Source organism: Pipistrellus hanaki, assembly GCF_964339955.1.
Source record: "Pipistrellus hanaki genome assembly, chromosome: 5".
NCBI lineage: Eukaryota > Metazoa > Chordata > Mammalia > Chiroptera > Vespertilionidae > Pipistrellus > Pipistrellus hanaki.
Genome location: NC_140507.1, coordinates 76,958,625 through 76,982,640, shown reverse-complemented (window position 1 = coordinate 76,982,640; position 24,016 = coordinate 76,958,625). Strand labels below are relative to the sequence as shown.

At 55.5% G+C, this 24,016-nt stretch overlaps 3 protein-coding genes across 6 annotated transcripts; 1 reads left to right on the top strand and 2 right to left on the bottom strand.

The window, feature by feature from the left end:
• Positions 1-1,802: 1,802 nt before the first annotated feature.
• Positions 1,803-7,453, top strand: EPOR (erythropoietin receptor). Its single transcript, XM_084885773.1, has 8 exons — positions 1,803-2,044; positions 2,825-2,960; positions 3,257-3,435; positions 3,522-3,679; positions 4,080-4,233; positions 4,319-4,406; positions 6,276-6,363; positions 6,458-7,453. Exons 1-8 carry the CDS (start codon positions 1,930-1,932, stop codon positions 7,058-7,060), a joined length of 1,521 nt encoding a protein of 506 aa, XP_084741899.1. The 5' UTR covers positions 1,803-1,929; the 3' UTR covers positions 7,061-7,453.
• Positions 7,454-8,889: 1,436 nt separating this feature from the next.
• On the bottom strand, positions 8,890-11,039 carry SWSAP1 (SWIM-type zinc finger 7 associated protein 1). The gene is made up of 2 exons (XM_084885787.1): positions 10,549-11,039; positions 8,890-9,614 (listed from the first exon to the last, which is right to left on the bottom strand). The coding sequence occupies exons 1-2, from the start codon at positions 10,912-10,914 to the stop codon at positions 9,099-9,101; spliced, it is 882 nt and encodes a 293-aa protein (XP_084741913.1). The 5' UTR covers positions 10,915-11,039; the 3' UTR covers positions 8,890-9,098.
• Positions 11,040-15,730: 4,691 nt separating this feature from the next.
• On the bottom strand, positions 15,731-23,808 carry PLPPR2 (phospholipid phosphatase related 2). 4 transcript variants are annotated; one of them, XM_084885776.1, is made up of 10 exons: positions 23,659-23,808; positions 22,192-22,366; positions 21,479-21,559; positions 20,300-20,488; positions 20,043-20,178; positions 19,052-19,323; positions 18,089-18,265; positions 17,467-17,573; positions 17,154-17,205; positions 15,731-17,041 (listed from the first exon to the last, which is right to left on the bottom strand). In XM_084885776.1, exons 3-10 carry the CDS (start codon positions 21,542-21,544, stop codon positions 17,009-17,011), a joined length of 1,032 nt encoding a protein of 343 aa, XP_084741902.1. In that variant the 5' UTR covers positions 21,545-21,559; positions 22,192-22,366; positions 23,659-23,808; the 3' UTR covers positions 15,731-17,008. The 4 variants fall into 4 exon arrangements, with proteins under 4 accessions (XP_084741902.1, XP_084741900.1, XP_084741901.1 ...); XM_084885774.1 differs by having other exon boundaries at positions 17,451-17,573; positions 23,659-23,804; XM_084885775.1 differs by lacking the exon at positions 23,659-23,808 and having other exon boundaries at positions 16,562-17,041; positions 17,451-17,573; positions 20,300-20,413; positions 22,192-22,331.
• Between the last annotated feature and the right edge of the window lie 208 nt (positions 23,809-24,016).

Here is a 24,016-nt window from a genome sequence, read left to right as displayed (position 1 = left end):
TCCCCATGCACAAATTTCATGCACCAGGCCTCTAGTGTGTGTATATGTGTGTGTGTGTGTGTGTGTGTGTATGGTTAATATGCAAAGTGTCCCCTCAGGAGTTTGACCAGGAGACCGGGAGTTCAATTGCTTGCTATGACATGTGCTGACCACCAGGGGCAGTGAAGAATGAAAGAAGGCCCCAGGACAGCCAGAAGGGCCTGATCCCTGGGACCCTTCCCATGCATGAATTTTGTGCACCAGCCATTTAGTAATAATAATAATAATAATAATAATAATAATAATAATAAGCCATTTAGACCTAGCTGGTTTGGCTCAGTAGATAGAGCATTGACCTGCGGACTGAAGGGTTCCAGGTTTGATTCTGGCCAAGGGCACACGCATGGGTTGTGGGCTTAATCCCACTGGGACGTGCTGGAGGCAGCTGATCAATGATTCTCATCCTAGATGTTTCTCTCTCTCTCTCCCTCTCCCTTCCTCTCTGAAATCAATAAAGAAACATATTTGAGGGGGAAAAATAAGCCATTGAAGGGTGATGGGGAGTGTGGGATGGTAGGGTGCTGTTTCAAACAGGGTGATCAGAGAGGACTTTGTTGAGAAGGCGACATTTGGGGAGAGGCCTGAACAAGGTGAAGGAGTGATCCCTGATATTTAGAGGAAGAACCTTTCAGGCAGAGGGAACAGCTGGTGCAAATGCCCTGTTGTCTTCGCCATCTGCGGTTTCTTCCCTCCGGGCAGAGATGTCCTGGCTGCTCCATCTGCCCCCCCGCTGTTGTCCAATAGGAAGCAGCAGCCCCTTTCCCAGGGAGGCCCGGTCCAGTCCTGGGACTGGAGCTCACTGACTGCATTTGGACCACATGCCCGCCCGGAACCAATTGCTCCAGGGGATGGAGCGGTTAATGGGCTGATCTGGGGCAGGGAGGAGCCATCAGGCAGGAATCACCCCTCCCCAGGCATCACCCCTGTGGGGTGTTTACACCATTTAAGCTCAGCCCAAGCAAATAGCTTTCATGGTTTGTTCTAGAATGACTTGCCACATTATTTTTTTAAAAATATACTTTATTGATTTTTTTACAGAGAGGAAGAGGGAGGGATAGAGTCAGAAACATTGATGAGAGAGAAACATTGACCAGCTGCCTCCTGCACACCCCCTACTGGGGATGTGCCTGCAACCAATGTACATGCCCCTGACCGGAATGGAACCTGGGACCTTTCAGTCTGCAGACCAACGCTCTATCCACTCAGCCAAACCAGTTTTGGCTTCTTGCCACATTATTAAGAGAACTCCACACTCCTTATAAAATGCTGAATATACAGATGTAAACTACATTTCCCCCCCCCCCCCCAAAAAAAGCAAAATCTCACCCTCCAGAATATACCAATTTTACCCATACAGAGTCCTATCATACGGAGTCTGGCAGCACTGCCTAGCATTGTGCAAACACTCAAGAGTTAGTCGTCGCTATTGCGATGTTATTATTTATTCCCACCCAGACTGGGAAATGTTGATGAACACGATAATATCAGTCGCTTGCATGTTTGGAATGTTTGATATACGCCAGGCCAATTTCTACCGATGAAAATGCTGAAGCTCCGATAAGGTAGGCACCTGCCCAAGGTCACACAGCGAGGAAGTGCTGCGGAGACAGAAACCCCGCGGGGTTCCCGCCCTCTGAGCGGCCGCGGGGGGCCGGGAGGGCCCCTGCCTCCTCCCGCGGGGCCTGGCGGGCGGCCGCCTCCCGCTTATCGCGGCCCCGGCCCCGCGGCCCCGCCCCCTCGGGGAGGCTGCCGCTCGGAGGCGCCCGGCCGGGAAGGGCCTGGCCAGCTGTGTCCGGTGGAGGCAACTGCTGACCCAGCTGAGGACTGTGCCAGAGGTGGAGGCAGCGCGGAGAAGGAGCGCTGCCCGCCCCCCCCCCCCCCGGCTGCATCATGGACCACCTCGGGGCGCCCCTCTGGCCTGGAGTCGGCTCCCTGTGGCTCCTGCTCTCCGGGGCTGCCCTGGCTCCCCCTCCTAACGCCCCGGGCCCCAAGTTTGAAAGCAAAGGTAAGGCGGCATGGAGCTGTGCGTGGACCCCGACGCGGTCCTGGAGGGCGATGCAGGGGCCGGGACCCTCAGCTTTGGACCCGAGGACCGAGCTGGGGTCTGAAGCCCTAGGGCGGTTGGTTCTGCTGGGGCCCGCCGGGTCCGAGTCCCCGGCCTGGGTTCTGGGGGTACCGCTGGAGAGAAACCTTTTTTCAGGGAGTCTGGGCCATGCTACATCCTCATGGGGCCGGAGTGGTGCTGGTTCTGGAGTCCCTGTGGGGAGAGGGCCTAGCGGACCTCCAGGGAGGGGGACGGAGGGAGGGAGGCCCGGGTCCGAGTCTCAGGGCCGGGCCCCAGGGGACTGTAAACACGGTTGGCGTGCGGCACCGGGTCCCTCGCGGCGAGGGGCTGAGGGAGGGGGCGGGGGCACGGTTGGCGCTATCGGGAGCCCGGAGCCTGCGGGGTCCGATAGGGGCCCCGCCTCCCGCACACACACCCCCGGGCTGGGGTGCCCGGGCCGCGGCGGGGGCGGGCTGCGGAGATCCGCTGCTGCGCTCGGCTCCGCGGGCTGCGGGCTGGACGGGGTGCGTGGGGGCAGCCATAAGGCAGGTAACCCGGGCCTGGGCGTTCGGGAGGCGCCACCTCCGCGCCCCCCTCCGGGGCCCTGCCCGGGTGGAGAGCTGGGTGGGGCTTTCGTCTTATCGGCCCGCACAGGCGCCGGGAAAGAGGGGGCGGGCGCTGTGGTCCGACGACGGGGCTCGGCTCTCGCCTGACCCTTCCCCGCGCCCCCGTCCTCCCCAGCGGCCCTGCTGGTGGCCCACGGGCACCAGGAGCTCCTGTGCTTCACCGAGCGGCTGGAGGACCTGGTGTGCTTCTGGGAGGAAGCGGCCAGCGCGGGGGTGAGCCCCGACAACTACAGCTTCTCCTACCAGCTCGAGTGAGAACTCCACCCGCCGCCCAGGGTGCAGGGGCGGGCGGGGTTGGCACCTCCCCTGCCGGCGGGAAGCCCGCGGTCTCAGCCCTGACACTCCCCCTAGCGGCCGGGGCCGGAGCGCCCCGGTGGTCCCCGGTGGAGCGCGGCTCCGCGCCTCGGGGCTGGGACCGCCGCCGCCTCTCCAACAGGTCGGTCCCTGGCTCCGGGGCGCCCCCTCGTGGTAAAGGACCGAAATGAACCTGGTCCGGTCCATACGTCCAACTTGCTCCCCCTTCCCTCCCGGGTCCCTCCGCACTCAGGGGTGAGCAGTGGAAGCCGTGCCGCCTGCACCAGGCGCCCGCGGCCCGCGGGGCGGTGCGCTTCTGGTGCTCGCTGCCCACGGCCGACACGTCGAGCTTCGTGCCCTTGGAGCTGCGCGTCACGGCGGCCGCGTCCGGCGCGCCACGCTACCGCCGAGTCATCCAGATCAACGAAGTGGGTAAGTCCGCCGGCCATGGGGTGGGGCGTGGGGGTGGCTGGAGGGAGGTCTCGGTCTCCGCCCACCAGAGCCGCCCTTCCCGGCAGTGCTCCTGGACCCCCCCGCGGGGCTAGAGGCGCGGCGCGCGGACGAGGGCGGCCACGTGGTGCTGCGCTGGCTCCCACCTCCTGGGGCCCCCATGGCGAGCCTCATCCGCTACGAGGTGAACATCTCCGCAGGCGGCGCCGCGGGGAGCGCGCGGAAGGTGAGACTCGCCCCTGCCGCCCACCCCCAGCTCTCCCAGAGGTGCAGCCCCTCTGAGTCCCGCCCAGACGGTCACCGTGGCCTCGCCCCTCCGGGTCCGCCCTGACGCCCGACGTCCCATGGCCCTGGGGCCCCTGACAGCTCCGCTCCCTGATAGCTCCGACAAGACCCTTTTCTCCAAATCCCTGTCCCAAACCCTGTACCGCCTTCAGGGCGCCGCCCCCTCCATGCTCTGGGCCCTGTTTTTACCCGCCCCATCCTGATTGGCCCCGAGCCCTCCTGGAGCCCCGCCTCCTGCTCTCACTGGTCCTCGGGCGCCCGTCCTTCCTTTCTCTAATTGGTCCGTCCTTCCTTTCTCTGATTGGCCCGCCCCGCCCGCCTGTGACCGCCCGCGCGGCCAGGTGGAGATCCTGGACGGCCGCACGGAGTGCGTGCTGAGCAACCTGCGGCGCGGGACGCGCTACACCTTCGCGGTGCGCGCGCGGATGGCCGAGCCGAGCTTCGACGGCTTCTGGAGCGCTTGGTCGGAGCCCACGTCGCTGCTGACAGCCAGTGGTGAGGCCCCGGGCTGGGGTGCAGGAGGGGCTGGGGCTGAGCGTGGGGCAAAGCCCACTGCCTTGACCTGTTCCTGGCTTTCCAGACCTGGACCCGCTCATCCTGACGCTCTCCCTCATCCTCGTGCTCATCCTGCTGCTGTTGGCCGTGTTCGCCCTCCTCTCGCACCGCCGGTGAGCACCCCACTCGGTTGTCTGATCCAGACCCCTCCCCACTAAGTCACCCCTTTCCTTGTGGAAACCTAGGCTCAGAGAGGCAGGCACCTGCCCAAGGCCAAACAATAAGGAGTCAGTGGCAGAGCTGGGATGCAAGCCAGACCAGACAGACCCAGATTCTTTTTCTTTTTTCTTTTTTTTTTTTTTTTTTTTTTTTTTTTTTTTTAATTTATTTATTTTTTACATATTTTCTTGATTTTTTTCTTTTTTCTTTTTCTTTTTTTTTTTTTAATATATTTTATTGATTTTTTACAGAGAGGAAGGGAGAGGGATAAAGAGCTAGAAACATCGATGATGAGAGAAACATCGACCAGCTGCCTCCTGCACAACCCCCACTGGGGATGTGCCCACAACCAAGGTACACGCCCTTGACCGGAATTGAACCTGGGACCCTTCAGTCCACAGGCTGACGCTTTATCCACTGAACCAAACCGGTTTCAGTCAGACCCAGATTCTTGATTAAAATATGCTGGGGGACAGTCGTCTGGTTTTCCCCTTTTAGATTCCTTTGCAAATTCCTTTACTTTTGTAAAGTCAGCGAGAAGGGCTTAATGGAAAGAGGTAAGCCCCTGTGTTTCTTCCCTTCTGTTAAACTCTTCAGACAATTTATGATCTGACTGTTCCTCCTGAGGGTTGTAATCCTAAGCACATACCATATGGTTTCACACCACCAAGCTTTGACACATGCTGTTCCTTCTGCCCGGAATGCGATTCCTGCCCTGTCTGCTTAGCAATCTTCCTAGTTGTCTTTAAAGGCTCTGCTCATTAAAAAAAAAAAAAAAAAAAAAAAATTAAAAAAGAATAAAGGCTCTGCTCATTTATTCAGTTGGAAATACACATTGAGTGTCAACTATGTATTAGGCTCAGGGAAGAGAGTGGAGAACAAGCCAAACATGTCCCAGTGGATCTCATAGTTGAGTCAGACAGCAAACAAGGGAACCAGCAGATATTTGATGATAAATTATGATGAGTGATTATCACAGAACTGGGCTATGGGGACATGACAGCATGGTCAGGGAAGACCTCTGGGCGGTGACCTCGGAGTAGAAATCTGAAGGTTGGGAGGAAGCTGCCATGAAAAGCAGGGAGAAGAAACAACAGTTGCGCAAAGGCCCTGAGGTGGGAACGAGCTTGGAGCAATGACACAGCTTCAGGAAGAGTGCTATGGCCAGAACAGACGGTGTCAGGAGGGAGTGGTGGGTGATGAGGGGAATGAAGGAATAGGGGTGAAAATAGGCAGGGTTGCCCTGGCTGGTTTGGCTCGGTGGATAGAGCGTCGGCCTGCGGACTGAAAGGTCCCGGGTTCGATTCCGGTCAAGGGCATGTACCTTGGTTGCGGGCACATCCCCTGTGGGGGGTGTGCAGGGGGTGGCTGATTGATGTTTCCCTCTCATTGATGTTTCTCTCTCTCTTCCTCTCTGTGAAAAGGAAGGAAGGAAGGAAGGAAGGAAGGAAGGAAGGAAGGAAGGAAGGAAGGAAGGAAGGAAGGAAGGAAATAGGGTTGCCTGCAGGGCTGTGGGGAGGAGATTGGACTTTATTCTGAATGCATTGGGGAACCAGGGGGAGGAGCGAGAGAAGTGACAGAATGGACCTCCTGGCAAGCTGGGCACTGTATATTGAATCCTAAACGTCCTTCAAAACTCTGTCTCGGTTGCCTTCCTGTCGGTCTCTACAGATGCTTCAGCCAAAGCCCCTGCTCCCCCTCCCCTATGTGCTCTTCTGCCTTCATCACCATCACCAGAGGCCGGAGTATCTGTGCCCCTGTGACTGGATAGAAGTATGTTCAAGGACACATGCCCATGGACTTGTTTCTTTTGGTCTTACCAGGACTCTGAAGCAGAAGATCTGGCCTGGCATCCCAAGCCCCGAGAGTGAATTTGAGGGCCTTTTCACCACCCACAAGGGTAACTTCCAGGTAGGTGGTCTGGTCGTCCCCCTGCAGGGCCTGTGGCGTCCCCGCCCCTGTGGCCAGAGCCCAGGTTTCTGAGCTGGCTGTGCTGTTCCCCCAGCTGTGGCTGTATCAGAAGGACGGCTGTCTGTGGTGGAGCCCCTGTACCCCCTTCGCAGAGGACCCACCTGCCCCACTGGAAGTCCTTTCTGAACGCTGCTGGGGGGTGACCCCAGCACTGGAGCCAAGGACAGATGATGAGGGGCCCCTGCTGGAGCCAGTGGGCGGTGAGCGGGCCCAGGACACCTACCTGGTGCTGGACAGGTGGTTGCTGCCCAGGAGCCCACCCAGCGAGGAGCCCCCGCAGGCTGGTGGCGGTCTGGACGTAGCGGCCACGGACGAAGGCTCAGAAGCATCCTGCTCATCGGTTTTGGCCCTGAAACCAGAGGGGGCCTCGGCGGCCAGCTTTGAGTACACCATCCTGGACCCCAGCTCCCAGCTCTTGCGCCCAAGGGCGCTGCCCCCTGAGCTGCCCCCCACCCCACCCCACCTGAAGTATCTGTACCTCGTGGTGTCGGACTCTGGCATCTCAACTGACTACAGCTCAGGGGGCTTCCAGGGAGTCAAGGGGGACTCATCCAATGGCCCCTACTCCAACCCTTACGAGAATAACCTTGTCCCGGCCCCCGAGCCTTCCCCTCCCAGCTATGTGGCCTGCTCCTAGGACTCTAGTCCTCAGATGCTGGGGGCCCAGCATGGCCTCCGTGCTAGTCTAGGGCCAAGGCCCATCTCGCAGGCCGGTGAGGCCTCCCTCGGGACCAGGGGCATTTCTGATCTTGGCTCTGTGTCTAACCCATCCTCAGGAAGTCACAACCTTGCAGTATTTCTAAATGTACAGGTGTATTTTTTTTGTTTTATATATATATATATATATATATATATATATATATGTATAAATATATGTGTAGATATATGGACATAGATGGATAGGTATATTGCTGCTCTTATGGCTCAGGCTATAGGGGAACAGTATAAAAGACTGTGAGCTCAGTTTGAAAGTCGGGACTTGGAAGCCCGAATAATCATCGTAATAAAATGGACTAACCACTAAAAGTGACACTAGCTGCCAGAAGTGGCTTACCACCATTAGTTTCTCTCACGTTTCAGTTCAAACAGGTGGGCAGCCGTTCCTGGGATGAGTCAGAAGCTGAGACTCTTCTGGTCTCTAGCTTCCCCACCCAGAGTCACCGTAGGGTCTTTATTTTATTTTTAAAAATATATTTCTTTATTGACTTCAGAAAGAAGGAAGGAGTGATGGAAACATCAATGATGAGAATCGTGGATGAGAGAGAATCATTGATCAGCTACCTCCTGAATGCCTCCTGCATGCCCCCTACTGGGGATCGAACCCGAAAAACCCGGGCTTGTGCCCTTGGCCAGAATCAAACCTGGGACCTTCAGTCCGCAGGCTGATGCTTTATCCATTGAGCCAAGCCAGCTAAGGCACCCTGGGGTCTTTAGGTAGATCCTCTGCATCCAACCAGCCAGCAAGGAAAGGGAGAGAAAGGATTCTGTGGGCCATTTTAAGGATCTAACCTAGAAGGGGGCTCCAATGGCCAGAAATGGTCACGCAGCCTCAGCCAGAAGCAAGGATGGCTGAGAAATGTAGTTAGGCAGTGCCCCCAGAGAGAGGAAAGCTATTTAATGGGCCTCCAGCTTGTCTCTCCCAGTAGCAGTAACAACATTAATTCACAGGGCTTTATTCTTTATCAGGCCCTATTCTAAGGAGGCGTTCTGATGACAACAAATGTTACGAAGTGGGTTCAATGGGAGTTCAAGTTTAAACACTTATTATTATTTAATCCTCACACTAGGATACGTTTTTCATTGATTCTAGAGGATAAGAGTAGGAAAGAGAGAAACATTGATCAGCTGCCTCCTGTACCCATAACAACCTGGTTATTTATCCTGACCTGAGACTCTTTGGTGCACAGGACAACACTCTAGTCAACTGAGCCTCACTGGCCAGGGCAAGTTTAACCATTTTTTATAAGTTTGGCATAACTTACGAAAGCTGAACATATGTATATTCTGCTGCAGCAATTCAATTTCTAGGTATATAGTCTAAAAACCCTCACACATATACCAAGACATGCGTGCAACAATGCTCATAGCAGTGAATAAGTCAATCTGATAGATACATTGGAATTATATACAGTAGGGAAAAAGAAACTGACTAAAGCCCTGGCCGGTGTGTTCAGTGGTTAGTGTTAGCCTGCCCACTGAGCGGTCTGAGTTTGATTCTGATCAAGGACACGTACCTGGGTTGCAGGTTCAATCCCTGGCTGGCCCTGGTCAGGGTGCGTGTAGGAGGCAACCAATCGATGTGTTTCTCTCACACAGATGTTTCTCCCTCTCTCCCTCCCACTCCAAAAATCAATGGAAAAAATATCAATGGGTGAAGATTAAAAAAAAAAAAATGGACTAAAAATGTGGCCAATTCGTAGCAACAATGTGGAGGGGGAGAAGAAGAAAGTCTCAAAGATTATATTTCTAATAAAACTTTTTATAAAGTTAAAAACAGCAAAACTAAACAATATAAAATATTGTTTATAAAAATAAACAATTTGACAGGGTACAATATATACATGCTAATGCTATTTTGAAAAGAGAAAAAGCACTTTACATTCTTTAGGTTTTTAACTTTGTACACGTCCCTGAGGTAAGCACTCCAGCCATGGGAAACAGGCAGAAAGGTGGTCCTACACCACAGCTCCAGGCTGGCCTCCAGAGCCCGAAGCCTCGTTTGAGCTGGGGTCACCAGCCGGGGGAGGCCACGGGGCGATGGTCATCTCTCCATCAGGCTGGAAAGCCACACGCCACTCCACCCTGGGCCCCAGCCCGCCTGGCTCCAGGCAGGCTCTGAAGCAGCGCTGCCCTGGGCCTGGTGCAACTGGCTGCAGCCAGCACTGGGCAGGGAAGTACCTCTGGAGAAGCGCCAGCTGCAGGGTGTCACCACTGTCTCCTTCCTCCTGGGTCTGCAGGGCCACGATGAGCCCACAGCCTCGGCCAGGCCCAACCTGGTGGCTGAAGTGGGCAGCTGTGTCCAGAAGCAGGGCAGCCAGGCGGCCAGCTTCCTGGGGCTCCGCGTCTCCGGCGAGGTACTCCTCCAGCCCATCGAGCAGCAGGAGGAAGGGGGCCGGGCCCCGGGCCTCATGGGCAGAGCACAGGAGCTGAAGAAGGTCTTGGGTTGAGGGCGGGTATTGGAAACGGATCTTCTAGAGAGAGAAAAGAAGGGCCACGTTCAGCACAGCAAGCCAGCTCCCAGCTTCCACAGCCTTGCTTCCCCCCATACTTTCCTCAACGCCCAAATGAAGCAGCTTAGAGATGTCAAATATATTCTTCTATTGCCCCCCCCCCTTTAAAAAATTATTTAGCATTCGTTACTGTTCGGTATTAGTTCAGAACAGTAGTGTGTGTGTGTGTGTGTGTATATATATATATATATATATATATATATATATATATATATATATAAAATTGATTTTTTTTTTTACAGAGAGGAAGGAAGAGGAATAGAGTTAGAAACATCCATGAGAGAGAAACATGGATCAGCTGCCTCCTGCACACCCCCCACCGGGGATATGCCCGCAACCAAGGTACATACCCTGGACCGGAATCGAACCCGGGACCCTTCAGTTCACAGACCGACACTCCATCCACTGAGCCAAACCGATCAGGGCTGTATTTTTTTTTTTTTTTTTTTTATGCGATAGTGGCAAGATTACAGTGAAGAGAGATAGATAGTAGGTCCTAAAGGCAAGGTATGTCTTCCTGCCAAATCTCTAGGTCAATCTTTTTTTTAGGTCAATCTTTCTACGCAAAACCCACCCCAGCCTCCATTCTCACTCCATCCTTGCCTCTGGCTTCCCTGAACCAACTCGTGTCCTAACAACCAGGATTAGTCCGGCTCCCAACCAGCCCTGATCCCACCCTTTGGGTCCCGCCTCTCGCCCCTTCATTGGACAGTCAGTCTCTCACTCAATTTCAACAAACCTCACAAGTCCCGCCCCCCCATTCGTGACTCCGCCCTAGAATGGCTGTTCTGGCTCGTCCTTCCTTTGTCCCCTTCATTGGTCTGTCTAGTTGTCACTCAATCTCCGATCCGCCCTGCCACTGGCTGGTCCGTCTCAAGTCCCGCCTCCCTGTTACCTGTAGCCGCAGGGGGTCGAGCGCCGCTGGCGTGCGGCGGGGCAGGCTTTGCAGAGGCCTCCGCGTCAGGAAGAGCACGGGGCCTCGGCCCTCCCCTGCCGCCTCCAGGGCCGCCGCGAAGAGCAGCGCTGTCTTTCCGGACCCTGGACCGCCGAGCAGCAGCAAAGGTGGCCCAACCTCCGCGGTCGTATCCTCCCGGGGCCCGGCCGCCCTCCCGGGGCTTAGCACCCGCTTCAGCGTCTCCGCCATCCACAGCGTGCCTCTCTGTCCAATCGGCGGCCTCTTCCTGCCCTTAATCCCGCCCAGCCCGAGGTCTGTTTGGTTACAGTGCACTCGGCTTCCCCATTGGTCTATGGATCTGTCCATCAAAGTTAGATCGGCCTTGGCTAGCTCCTACGCAGGTGAAGGGATGATTAACCTAGTCTGAGGGAGGAATACGGGCATTTGATGGGGGAAAAGGCCTTTTGCTTGATTGAGTCTGCGGAGTAGAGCAGTATGAATATTATTATTGTGAGCCCATCAGCTAAAGAGACAGATGTAAGGTTGAGAGGTGAAGGGAGCAGACGCCTTGGAATCAGTGACACACTGAAGTCTCCTAGTCTCAGTTTGCTCACCTGTAAAATGGAACTCATGATATCGCAGAGGAATATTGCTATGGGCATGTGTCTGTGGTTTTGCTGATGTCACCCAGTGACGATTGAGAAGCAGAGAGATGGAGAAGCTGTGTACTTCTCTTTCTGGGTCTGAGTACTGGCACCAGTGTCTGTCAGGGACACGGGTGTGCAAAACCTCAGAAGCTGTCCCCGGGGGTCTGCGAGGAGTTCCATTGGCCTGGGATCCTGGGTCCTGCTAGAGGTAAGGGGATAGGGGGCAGCACCACAGAACAAAGAAAGGGCCAGGAGAAAAAGAAACGGGCTGGGAGACTGGGACCGTTTTTGCTTTGTTCACTTGATAACTCCAGCGTCCAGAACAGTGACTAGCTTATTGTATATTCTCAATATACAGGATGTGGCAAAAGTAGGCTTCCATTTGTGAGTACAGGAGACAGTTTATTCTTGTATTATTATTAATTATTGTATCGTTTTCCATAAGAACAACTGTAAACCTACTCTTGCCCCACCCTGTGTGCACGTTAAATAAATGAATGAAAAGAAGGAAGGTAGGATTGATGAGAAACTGGGAGAAAGGAGGAACAAGCTGAGTGATCAAGTGTCGCAAGCTGGGGCTCCTCACCCAGACTTTGCCCCAGAGCTGCCACTCACAGCCCTGTTGCCCTAGCAACTCCGTTTCCTGGTAACTTCAAAGTAGTGCCGTTGCCAGGAGACCCAGGGACAGGGTGGAACTGAGATTTCCGGGGCTTTCTCTCTCTGGGACCAGGACACAGTTCCACAATATCCCCCAATATACCACTCACACAGTCGGGTACCCCCACACTCCTACACACACACACACACACACACACACACACACACACACTCCATGGCATCTCTGCATATGTTCCACTTCCAGAATCCCCATCACCCACATGCTCACAGACCTACCCTATCCTGACACAAAGCATCCTATCTACACTCTCTCCTACCTTCTCATCCCCTCACCCTTCCCTTGTACACACATCGGAACACACCGATACAATCATATCATTGCCACCACACACACAGTTTCCTTTTAGCTGATGTACCTGCAGCTCTTTCTAATACACACAGAGATGAGGTACACTGTTACACTGCCTTGTCAAAAGCACCACCTCAGCCCCTTCCTCCAACAAACCATGATTCACCTCACTTTGCAACACTACAGATGAACAAGCACCCCGTCATACAGTTGCATACATGGGAACATGCTGAACACAGCCCACCTCAGGTCTTTTGCATTTGCTGTTCCCCTGCCTAGAGCACCCAGCTCCCAGATAGCCCACTGGCTCATTTTTCTACTCCATTCAGGTCTCTGCTCAAATATCACCCAGAGAGGCTTTCCCTGACCAGGGAAAGACTGCACACACTTCACTTTTTTAAATATGTCTTTATTGATTTTTTTTTTTTTTTTGAGAGAGAGAGAGAAGAAGGGAGAGAGAGATAGAAACATCAGTGATGAGAATCATTGATTGGCTGCCTCTTGCATGCCCCCTACTGGGGATCAAGCTCACAACCTGGGCATGTGTCCTGACCAGGAATCGAACCAGTGACCTCTTGGTTCATGAGTTGCCACTCCAGCCAGGCCATGCTTCACTTTTAACTGCTTATCTGTCTTTATATATCTTCAAATAACATATAACTTCTAATGTTATGTACTTATTTTATTGCCCCTAGAAGGTCAGCTCCACCGAGGAGCTGTTCACTGCTGGATCCCCAGTTACTAGAAGAGCACCCAGCACACAGGAGGTGCTCATAAATGTAGGCTGAGTGCGTACATTGGCAGAGACGCAGACGTTTGGCATACCTCTCATGCATACAATGCTTCTTTCCCTCACTGTTTACAATCCTGTCTTCATGTTCTGATAGAAGAACAATTAACATAGAGAGGAGCTCCCTGGAGTATGGAGGACTGATGGGTGAGAGGATAAGGACTTACCAACACTCTCAAGTTAATTCATTTAACAACTATTTGTTGAGCACCTGCGGTGTGCCAGACCCTGTTTTGGGCACTGGGAACTCAGTAGTGAACAGTTGACAAAATCTTTGTCTGAGCTGACATCCCTTGGGAGGGAGGCTGAGGAATTTAAATAGTCTATGAGCAGATGTAAGTTCATGAAAAAAAAAAAAAAAAGTTTGCACAGGGAAGGGAAGTTTGGAGGACCAAAGATTTGGCTGCTTTTGCAGTTCTGAATAGAGTGGCAGGAGAGGAGCTCAATGAGAAGGTGACAGGAGAGAAAAGGCTTGAAGGAGGTCATGGGGGAATCATGCAACTATGGGGCGGGGGAGAGGACATTCCAGGTGGAGGCACCTGCACCTGCAAAGGCTCCTCCGAGGCATCGGAAGAACTTCGGCTTTTACATCGAGTGCCATGGGGATCCACAGAGGGTCTGAGCAGAGGAGGGACATGGCCTCATTGACATTCTAAACCACAGTTCTGCTTTGGATGAGCTGAGTTTGAGATGCGGTGAGACCCACGGGAGCACGTCAAGAACGCTCTTGAATAGGCGGGTACATCTCAATATGGGTTCTCTACCTACGACTATCCGTCATGGGATGGGGATGTGGCCAAGGCTCAGGCTACCGCCACCACCCTCCCTAGCGGGGCCCAGACACTTCTGTGGACCCTGCAGCCCCAGTTTAACCTTTCAGGACCGTGGACAGCACCAACCGGGTTGGTAGGGGTGCTGTCCACGTGCTGACCATTTGCTTCCTTCCTGTCCTGGGTGGAAGCAGCTGTGCGAGTGGAGGTGTGAGCCCTGGAAACAGGAGCTCTGGTCTGGGAAGCGGGGGAGGGGAGGGTCCATGGTTCTGTGTCTCCTTTGATTTCATCCTTTCATGCTCCCATCTCATTCCCTGCGATCCACAACAGGCCCACCCCCTCCCCCTCCCCCTCACTCACTCCGCTCCAGCCACATAGGTCCCCACACTGTTCCCTGAACACAGCAGGCACACTCCAACCGCAGGGATCTTCCCTCCGCCTGGAATGCTTCTCCCACCAGCCCTGGCATGCTAATGGACCCCTCCCTCCTCTCCTGCACACCTCATCTCCGGTATCATCCCCTCAGAAAGAAGTTCCCTGACCACCCACTTTAAGTTGCAAACTGTGTCTCTATCCTACAGTTGTCCTATTGTCTTCTCTAGTTTCAGTTTTCTCCTGATCACTTACCAATACCTAACATATCAGAGGTCCCAATCCCTGCCCTAAGTCTGTGGTCCTAGAGTTTGGAAATCAGAATTTTTTACATTTTCGAAAATAACGCTGGTGTAAATACTACGTGCTGCATAACACCCCTGGTGGAGTCTGGGATGACATCTCAAAAGCAAACACTTTATCATCAATGAAATATAAGAATATTCACATCATGTTAAGTAAATGAAGGCTATAGTAACCTCAAGTCAGTACAGGTCAGGTTTTTGCCACAGATGAATTATGAAAAAAAATTTTTTTTGGTTCTCAGATACTTTCGAAATTTGCAATTGTAGTGGCCAGATTATTATGATCTCTGAATGCATAATAATCTGGCCACTCAGTGTATATCCTATATAATAAAAGGCTAATATGCAAATTGTCCCCTTGACCGGAGTTCGACCAGCAGGCAGGCTGGCCAACTGCCTGCCTGTATATACATATATATATATATATATATATATATATATATATATATATATATATATATTCTGAGTGGCCAATTATGCATTCAGAGATCATAATAATCTGGCCACTCAGTGTATAGCTTATGTATCTTGTTTGTCTCTTAAGTATTAGAATGTGAGCTCCATGAGGGCAGAAATTTGTGTCTGTTCTGTTAACTGCGACAGCCAATATGCCTACTCACACAGCACTTGGCATGTAGAAGGTGCTCCCTAGTGTTTGATGAATGAATGATGGATGGATGGATGAATTAGGGGAAAGCAGCTTCCCCTTTCCTAGTCCCTGGATGACTCCATGCCCTGAATGGCCTGTCTGAAGCCCTTCAGAGCTTGTGTGTGTGTGTGTGTGTTTCCCTGCCCCTCCTACACTTTCTGGTCTCCAATGGGTCTTCAGCACAACCTCACAATCAGAACTCCTGCTCTCATCCATGTATCCAGGGGTTTGGCTTTGAGGTTCCTACTGACGTCAGCATCTCCTTTCATTATTAGGAACCCCGAGAACACTCACCTTATTTCCTGTGCCTTCTACCCCCTGGCCATGGTAAAACAAACAAACAAACAAACAAAACAAAACTAACCAAACAAGAAAAAAAAACAAAAAAACAGGCCAGCTGCCTGGGGAAGACAGGCATGTGAGGCCCCTCACTGTATGTTTGTGGATCTGCATTTCACACGAAGACGCAAGGGCACAGAGAGGTTAATTAACTTTCCTGAGGCCAAGAAGTGCAGAGCCAAGATTTAAGCCCAAGTTGCTGGCCCACAGCCCCACACTGTCTTTCCACAATTCCCCTCAGATACACTAACAATACACCCACACCCAGCCTCACTGACACCTAGACCCACAATAAAATACCTCCACACTCCAATACTCAGGGAAGGGAGGCATGTGGCCAAACTTCTGTTACAAACAGGTCTTTATTAAAGATGAGGAAGGGGCAGGAAAGGGAGTCAGTGTCTCCTCTGCCCACTGCCCTTGGCTGCCCTCCTGGATGGGGAGCCCTCTCTGCTCCACCCATGCCCCCATGATGGGCACATCCTCATGAGGCTGGGGCATGGGGGCAGTGTGAAAAACGGGTGGGTTCCAAGGGGGGAAAAAGTCCTTTCCCACAGCCCTAATAAATAACAGAAGGGTTTGGGGTGACCCGGGCACAGGGAAAGGGAGACAGCACCCTGAACCACAAAACTTTTGAACTGGACAAGCCCTGCATACGTAGGGGGTTAGGAGGGACTGGGTGAGAGGGTGCACATAGTGGAAGGTCTGAGAGGGGAAGGGGTGAATCAAGGACCCTGCCATGGGGGAACCTGCCCCCACCCTCGGGTTGGATTCTGATCCTGAGGAGAGAGAGAGAACCCAGTTACAAAGGATGATCCCATCTCCTTCCTCAGTTTTGCACATACTTAGACATGGGCGGTTCCCCATTGGCTGGAATCATACCCACCCTAGAAATTCTGGAAAACAAGGGCTCCTGTTGGTTGTTCATTTGCTGAACACTGGCTGGAGCTGCCCTCTTGCCTGAGGATTCTAAGTGAGGAGGAGGCTCCCATTGGCTGGAGTAAACTCCTTTTGGTTATAATTCAGATAACTGGAGGCTCCCACTGGCTGGCAATAGCCAATGGGGTCAGGATTTGGCCCTCAAAAGGGCAATCCTAGTGGGCAAGGGCCCACCTCCCAGTTATGCCCACGTGGATGTCCCAGAGGGCAAGAGAGGCAGGGGGACCCCCAAATGTCCTTCCAGCCATCCTCTGATGTGTGGACCTGGCTGGTTTGGGGACGGGGGCCTTTGGCACTCACACGGCGCACGCATGCACACGTGTGGCAGGGAAGAAATGAGGACTGGCAGATTCTGGGTGAGTGATTGGGCCTCACAGCAGGTGGTCACGGCTAGCAAACAGGTAAGGGCTGAAGTTGTCCCGATGGAAGGGGGAGGGATAGAGTCCACTAAGGGTGTACAGGTCCCGCAGCAGGGGTGTGGGCAACAACAGCTTCCGGCTACGTCCACCACCCCCGCCTGGCCCCCCAGGCCCAGGAGAGGAGGGTGAGGGGCCCTGGCTGGGGGTTGGTGCTGGCAGGGGCAGGGGCAGAGGCAGAGGCGTTGGCTCAGATCTCAATCGAGGGCGGGGCACACGGGGTGATGAACACATGGCTGGAGCCCTGGAGGACGCGCAGCTTGGGATCAGGTGGCCACGGCGGGCGCAGTTCTGCGGCTCTGGGGGTCAGAGGTCATGGGGTTAGAAAGCTTGGGAGGAGGGAAGACCTCTGTGGCAGTCACCACCACCTGGAAGTCCCCTCATTTATCCCTCCATTCCCCGGACACTCACTGGATGGGGTGAGCCGTGCCGGTGTCGAATGCGGCCTGCAGGCCTCGGGTTCCTGAGACAAAGAGGCAGAGGGATGGGCTAGCGGTCCCCTGAGGCCCTTGGGCCACAGCATGAGGGGCTCATAGGGCAGAGAGCCCAATGGAAGAGACAACCAGATGATCAGGATCAACCAGGTCCCCTTGGCAGGGAGAGAGGGTCACACCCCCCTCCCCGATCTGTCGCCTGACTCCCTGCATCCTTGGCCCCCCTTCCACCCACCACCCTCTCCAGCCGGGAGCAGTCCCCGGCCCCCCTTACCTGGGCCACACTTAACTTTTCGAGGGGGCTGTCCACCGGGGGGGCTTGGCCCAGGCTCTCCCAGGGGGAGAGCCTTCGGCCGGAGGGCGGTCGGCTCTGGAAGTTGTGCACGACGCAGCTGACCTGGGACAGAGGCGTGTTAGGCTAATGAGATCCGAGTTATGTATAATAAATACCATCCCCACTTTTTCAGATAAGGAAACTGAGGGTAAGGTTTTCAAAGACAGCTACCGTTTTTTATGGTGCTTACTATGTTCCTTTCCACCTTCCTATTGTAATTACTCCACAGGGCTGGCCCGGGAGCAGGCAAGTAAGGCTCTGTTTGGTAAAGTTAAAATTTTTGATGTTTTTTGCACTAATTTTATTTTTAAAATGTTTCATTGAAATATGACTTATCTGAATTACTGAATGTTTTAGCACGCTTCGAATTCTGCACTCAAAACAAGGACCTCGCTCACATCACCCTGATCCAGGTCCTGCTATCCCATCTCCCAGATGAACATCTGGGCAAGGAAAGGTTAAAGATCTTGTCCAAGGTCACAGAGTCCATAACCCTCACCATCATGCAGTCCTCCCTTTTGGGCCAAGGAGCTGCTGGAGGGTCTCCCACACCAGAGTGGGTGCAAAGGGGGGCTCACCAGGAAGGTGGCAATGGCCACTCCGGTCAGGAAGCCGGCCAGCACGTCTGACCAGTGGTTGCGGTACTCGGCCACGCGGACCACACCCACCAGGAAGGCGGGGCACAGCAGGGCCAGGCAGAGCGAGGGTTTGACCAGGCGGGAGCCCTTTATGCGGAACACCAGTGTCACGTACATCTGCGGAAACCAAACGGGACCAGTCAGGGGACACAGGCAATGCCGTTGCCGAACCCAAGTGGCCGCTGCGTTTGGGGCTGGGGGCCATGGCCAGAACCCCATTGGGGCTGGAGGATGTGGTCAGGGGCTCCAGGGAACAGAGCCAGGAGACGAGATTGCTGGGCTGGGGCGTGGCCAGATCACCAAAGAGCAATGGAGCCCTCAGGGGCAGGGTCTCCCAGGGGCCAGTCACAGACGGAGAAAGGCCCTGCTGGGCTGGGGCGTGGCTACAGAAGCAGAGGGCGGCACCAGGACCTAAGGGGCGGTCCGGGAGCTCCAGGAGGTGGAATCCCCAAACACCAGAGAATCTCTGACCCAAACTCCAGGAAAAGGAGTCAAAGCAACACGGGGTGCGGCCGGGGAAAAGCAAGGGAGAGTCAGGAAGTCCTCGCAGAGACCAAGACCATAAAGGGGGAGGGACTGAGGGCTCCAGGGGGTGAAATAGCATCCTGGGGAAGTGGCTAGGCTCCAGGCACAGGGTCCTGATCCCTCAGGGCGGAGCCAACAGCTTCCATTGGGTGTGGCCTTCCTGGGCCAGGAGGCAGGGCCAGACACCAAAAGGCAGGCAGTCAACCACAGCAGATTCAGGGCCTGACTAGGGTGCAAGGGGAGGAGTCGGAGCTCCCACCGGGTAGACCCTGCCTGATGGGCGGAGTAACAGGGTCAGGGCGTGGCTTCTCCTGGGTAAGAATCAGAGGCTCCCGCGCAGGTGGCCTGCCCCGCTGGGCGCTCCCATTCGGGGCTCACCGCGGTGTAGGTGACGGCGTAGGCGCAGAGGGCAGCATCCTTGCAGGGGAACGCCCGGCGTGCAGCGGCCACCAGGTTGGGGCTGCCGGCGCAGGCGCCCAGGTCGGTGACAAAGCGGTCGGGCCCTGGCCGGTCTGGTGAGGGCGGCTGGCAGCCCAGGGCCGTGTAGTTGGGGCGGCACACGGACAGGAAGTGCGGCGTGGGATTGCCAGTCACCACCTGCCCCGCGTTGGCAAAGATGGTGGTGGTGAAGAGGCCAAAGGAGTAGACCCCTGGGGATGGGGTGGGAAGGGGTGCATGTTAGGGCCCCGAGGCCGCGCTGGCTCCCCCCGTGAGCCTCCTTGTGACTCATCTGGGCCCTCTCTCCTGTTCCCGTGACCACCATTCAATCCCCTGATACCTCACCCCGTGAGATACCACACCTGGCCACCATGATGGCGCTCTGTCCCCCTGGGACTACCACCGAGGGACCCCACCAGACCTGACATCAGCATTGGACCTGGGCCTGGGACCTCCCAGTCGCATCCGGACGGCATTCCGGGGCCCCTTTATATCTGCCCTGGACTCGCTGTGACCGAGGTGCCCACTTTTCTCCCGGGTCCCCAATGAGCCAGAGCTGAACACCAGCCCTCTGCCTCGGGACCACTGTTATGGATGAGCTACGCCCTCTCCCGACCCCCACCACCACCCGCTGTGGCTGGGACTACATTTACAGCACAGCTGGGGTCTCATCTCCCTGGGGCGCCATGGTGTCCCCCTTTTCTGACAGATTTTCCCTGTGGCAATTTGGGGCCCTCCTCTTGCAGTTGCCGTGGTTGGCTTAGGCCCCGTCCATGTCCCTAAGACCTCCATCATGCCTGGCCAGAGCCCAAGTCCCTTTTTGCCTCTGACCGTCATAACAATTCTCCGCCCCTCACCCCCTGGAATCCTGATGATGGCCGAGCCTGGCCCAGATCCCTTTGGGTGGTTGAACCCTGGGCCTGTCACTCACCCAGGAAGCGGACCAGCCTCCTCAGTGGGGGGCTGAAGCGGCAGCAGGCCCCAGACACGATGGTGCTCTCCCGGATGACGGGGATGGCTGAGGGTGGTGCGGGGAAAAAGGCACGAGCCAGCTCCCCCAGCAAGATCTGTGGATGAGACCAGAACAGGGTCTTCCTGGCCTTCGAGCCCAGCCCTCGGCACTCCCCAACTGAGGGCCTCCTGGGAGGGCCTCCCACAGTCTACCAAGGCGACCCCCCTCAGTCTCACCGTGAGGGTGGGCCCAGCGGTGACCAGAGCATAGATAAGTGCAGGAGGTGCTCGGCTGGCAGCCTCAGGCCCCGGGTAGGGCTTGGCATAAGTGCTGTCATAGCAGAAGAAGCCCTGGGTGTGCACAGGGAAGGTGTCCGTGAACTCCAGGCGGTAAGCAAGCAGGACCACCACGCCCAGCAGCACAGACTGCCGCCCAGCCAGAGCAGAGAGAGAGACGGAGAGCAAAAGAGAAGGTCAGGCCTGAACTGGGGACATGGACACACACACACACACACACACACACACACACAAACATGAGAGTCAGAGAGAGAAAAGGGGGAGAGAGACAGAGAGTGATCAAGACAGAGGGAGATGAAGAGAGAGAGAGAGAGAGAGAGAGAGAGAGAGAGAGAGAGAGAGAGAGAGAGAGAGATGGGGAATGGGGCCAGAGAAGTGTCAGAGTTTGGGAGACACAAGTAAGAGACAGAGAAAAGAGATGGAGATGGAAACAGAAAGAAAGAGAGGGAAGACAGAAGTGGAGGGAGGGGAGGGGAGAGAAGCGGGAAGAGGAGAAAGAAAAAGAGAAAAGGCAAGGGGAAAAAAAGAGAAGGGTCTAGAACAATAGACTAGAGAGAAGAAAAGAGGGAATGGGATTGGGAGGGAGGGTGAGGACACGGTTAAAATCTGACCAGAGAGATAGAGAGACTGGGTGGACAGATCACCAGGGGAAGAATTAATCCTACTGGTGGGATAGCAGCTACCTCAGGTCTAACTCTTCCTGTGGGCAGGGCGTCATACTAACCCTTTTCTGTCAGTGAATACATTGACCTTCTAAATATGCCCATTGGACAGAAGAGGAAATTGAGGCTCAGGAGGGTATGTGAGATGCCCAGAGTCCGGAAGTGAGGATGTGAAGAGCAGGATTGGAACCCTGGGAGCATTACTTCTGAGTCCAAGCCCATAGACACTCCTCAAGAGAAAGGGAATCATATTCTCATCTCCCTGCCCCTCCCTCCCCCCCCCCCCCCCCCCCCCCGGACAGGGAGGAGGAGATCGGGAGAGAGAAGGCAGGCCTGGAACCAGGTAGGTGGACAGTTAGGGACTTGGCCAGGAAGAGGGACACAGAGAGGGGACAGAAAGACAGGTACCCCCCCTCCCCACTGAGGGAACGGGGTGAAGGAGGCATGGACTCCTCACCTCCACGAAGACAAAGCAGGGGATGATGGAGAAACTCCTCTTGAGCTGAGGTCTCCCTCCCGCCATGGTGAAGGCCTGGGCCTGTGGAGGTGGGGAGGAGGCGGGGTGGCCAGGGTGTGGCCGAGGGGGAAGCTGACTGAGGTCACGGGGCCCCTGCAGTCCTCTGGCCATGCCTCTGCGTATCCAGGGCTCAGCCCGCTCCTGCCCATCGGAGACACCGGCTTCCTCTGACAGCCTGCTCCGCTCAGCCTGGCGGCGGGGGAACCCCAGGGATTCTCTAGCGGTGTTCCCTCCCTGTAACCTACATAGGAGATTCTAGCCCCGTACCTTTTAGGAGGGACTCTCCTCCTTACTAAGCAGGACCCCTCCCCTCCCCCCGCCCCGGCTTTTAGAAGAGAATCCTCCAACTTAACAGGGATCCCTCCACTACGGAGAAGGATCCAGGTAGAAGGGTTCTCACACCCACCAGTGTTTAGGGAACCCTGTCCTCTCTTCCCACATGCTTTACGGGGAACCCCATGCTCCGTGTCCCCCACCCCTTCCAGGCCCTTCTCCCAGGTCCCTGTGGTTCCTGGCTGATGGCCTCTCACTTCCTCCCAGCCCATCACCTCCCCGCATCCTGAGGGAGCCGTCTCCCACCCATGCTCCCCGCTGCCCCCACAGGGAAGCGCTAACGGTCACACCTGCCTGACCCACCCTCCCGGGCGCCTCACCTGGGAAAGAGCCCTACGACTTCCCGCAGGTGGCTGCCACGCCTGCGCACTCACAGCCGCCCCTGGCCGCCAGCAGGGCAGTGACGGTCACCCCCATTGCACAGATGTGGGAACTGAGGCGCAGGCAGCTGAGGGTAGGCACTCTGGGTCCAGTGCTCCATCCACCAGGCTTGCTCTTCAGTGTAACATGTGGGATGAAGGATGCAAGAGGTCCCAGGTGCCTATCTGGCCACAGCCCCCCGGAGACATAGTCAACCGCATTGGCACCTCCAGAGGACACAGCTCAGCCACAGCCTTCATCCAGCCCCCCTCCCCACACCCCACACCCCTCACGGCTCAGCATTCGCCGGTCTCACCAACACAAACCACATGCCTGCTGCGTTCCAGGCACTGTACTGAGTGCCAGCCTGTGGTGAACAAGACGGGCCCACTCATTCAGACAGGTGCCCAACACCCACCACAGCCCACCACACACATCACGGCATACTCACGCACACGCACCGCACACGCACACGGCACAATGTGCGCACAGCCTGTCACAGACACCCACACGGATCAAACAACTCCCCCAACACAGTCACAGGGACACAACAGGCGGCTCTCCACACACCACCCAGCCCACAGCCCCGCATGAGCACTCGCCCCTCAGGGATGGGGTTGCCAACACACTTAAGAGCAACATCAAAAAGAGAGTCACCGTACACAATGCGGGGGGGAGGGGGTGTCACAGAACCGGTCATAGTGTCACACCCCCAGTTACATGGAACTCAGTGACAACCACACACATGAACACTTCTCATCCACATCGACAGTCATGGGAGATACGGTGCTGTCCACGACCACAGCCACATGGCCACACAAGGGCATATACATACATGAACCATGACAGACTCACACAGAGAACCACAGCCACACACGAAAGATGCACGATGGCAGCTACACATTAGAATGCAAACATGCCCCCCCAACACACCATTAAAAGGAACACACAACAGCAGCCACACAATGACAGCCATATACCCACAACCACACAGACACTAAAAGACTCACAATCACAGGGACAGCCATCACAACAAAGCCACACACACACCATCAGGGATGGCCACGATGAGAGCACACAATGACAGCCACCGGAGACAGTCACACACACACACACACCACACCACACACACTTCAGAAGCCACACAACCACAGCTCTACAGACACAAAATGACAGTTACACAACCCCACTGACATGTAATTACAACCATGCAATCCCAGTCACCACCCTCGCCATTTCCTCTTGGCTTCTCAAGCCCGGGTCCCCTCCCATGCCCCCTCCCCAGGCTGGTCCCCTAGCTCCTCGCTTCCCCTCCCCCTTCCCACGCTGGACCCGCAGGGGACCGGACCCACAGGATCCGAACCCGGACCAGGCAGAGCCCGAGGGTGGGAAGCCCGCCAGACGGGGTCCAAGCCCGTCCGCCTCACCGGGTTGAGGCTTCGCCACCGGAGTTCGCGTTCCGCCTAGACGTCACCAGCGCGGCCGGACAGACGGATCGCCGGCCTGGCGGGCGGGTGGGTGGACGCACAAATGGAGATGCTGTCGCCCGGCTCTGCGCCGCGCAGGCTCCGTGAAGGAGCGAGGGGCGTGGCCTCGGGCACCTTATTTGCATAAAACAGTGGGCGGGGCTTCGGGACGTCTTATTAGCATGATCGGGGGCGGAGTCTCAGCCATTCTTTGGGGCCAGGCGGGGCGAGTTAGAATACATAGATTGAGGGGGAACGAAGGATGGAGGTTCAGGGGGAGGACTCTGGCCCGAGCCGGTTTGGCTCAGTAGGTAGTGCG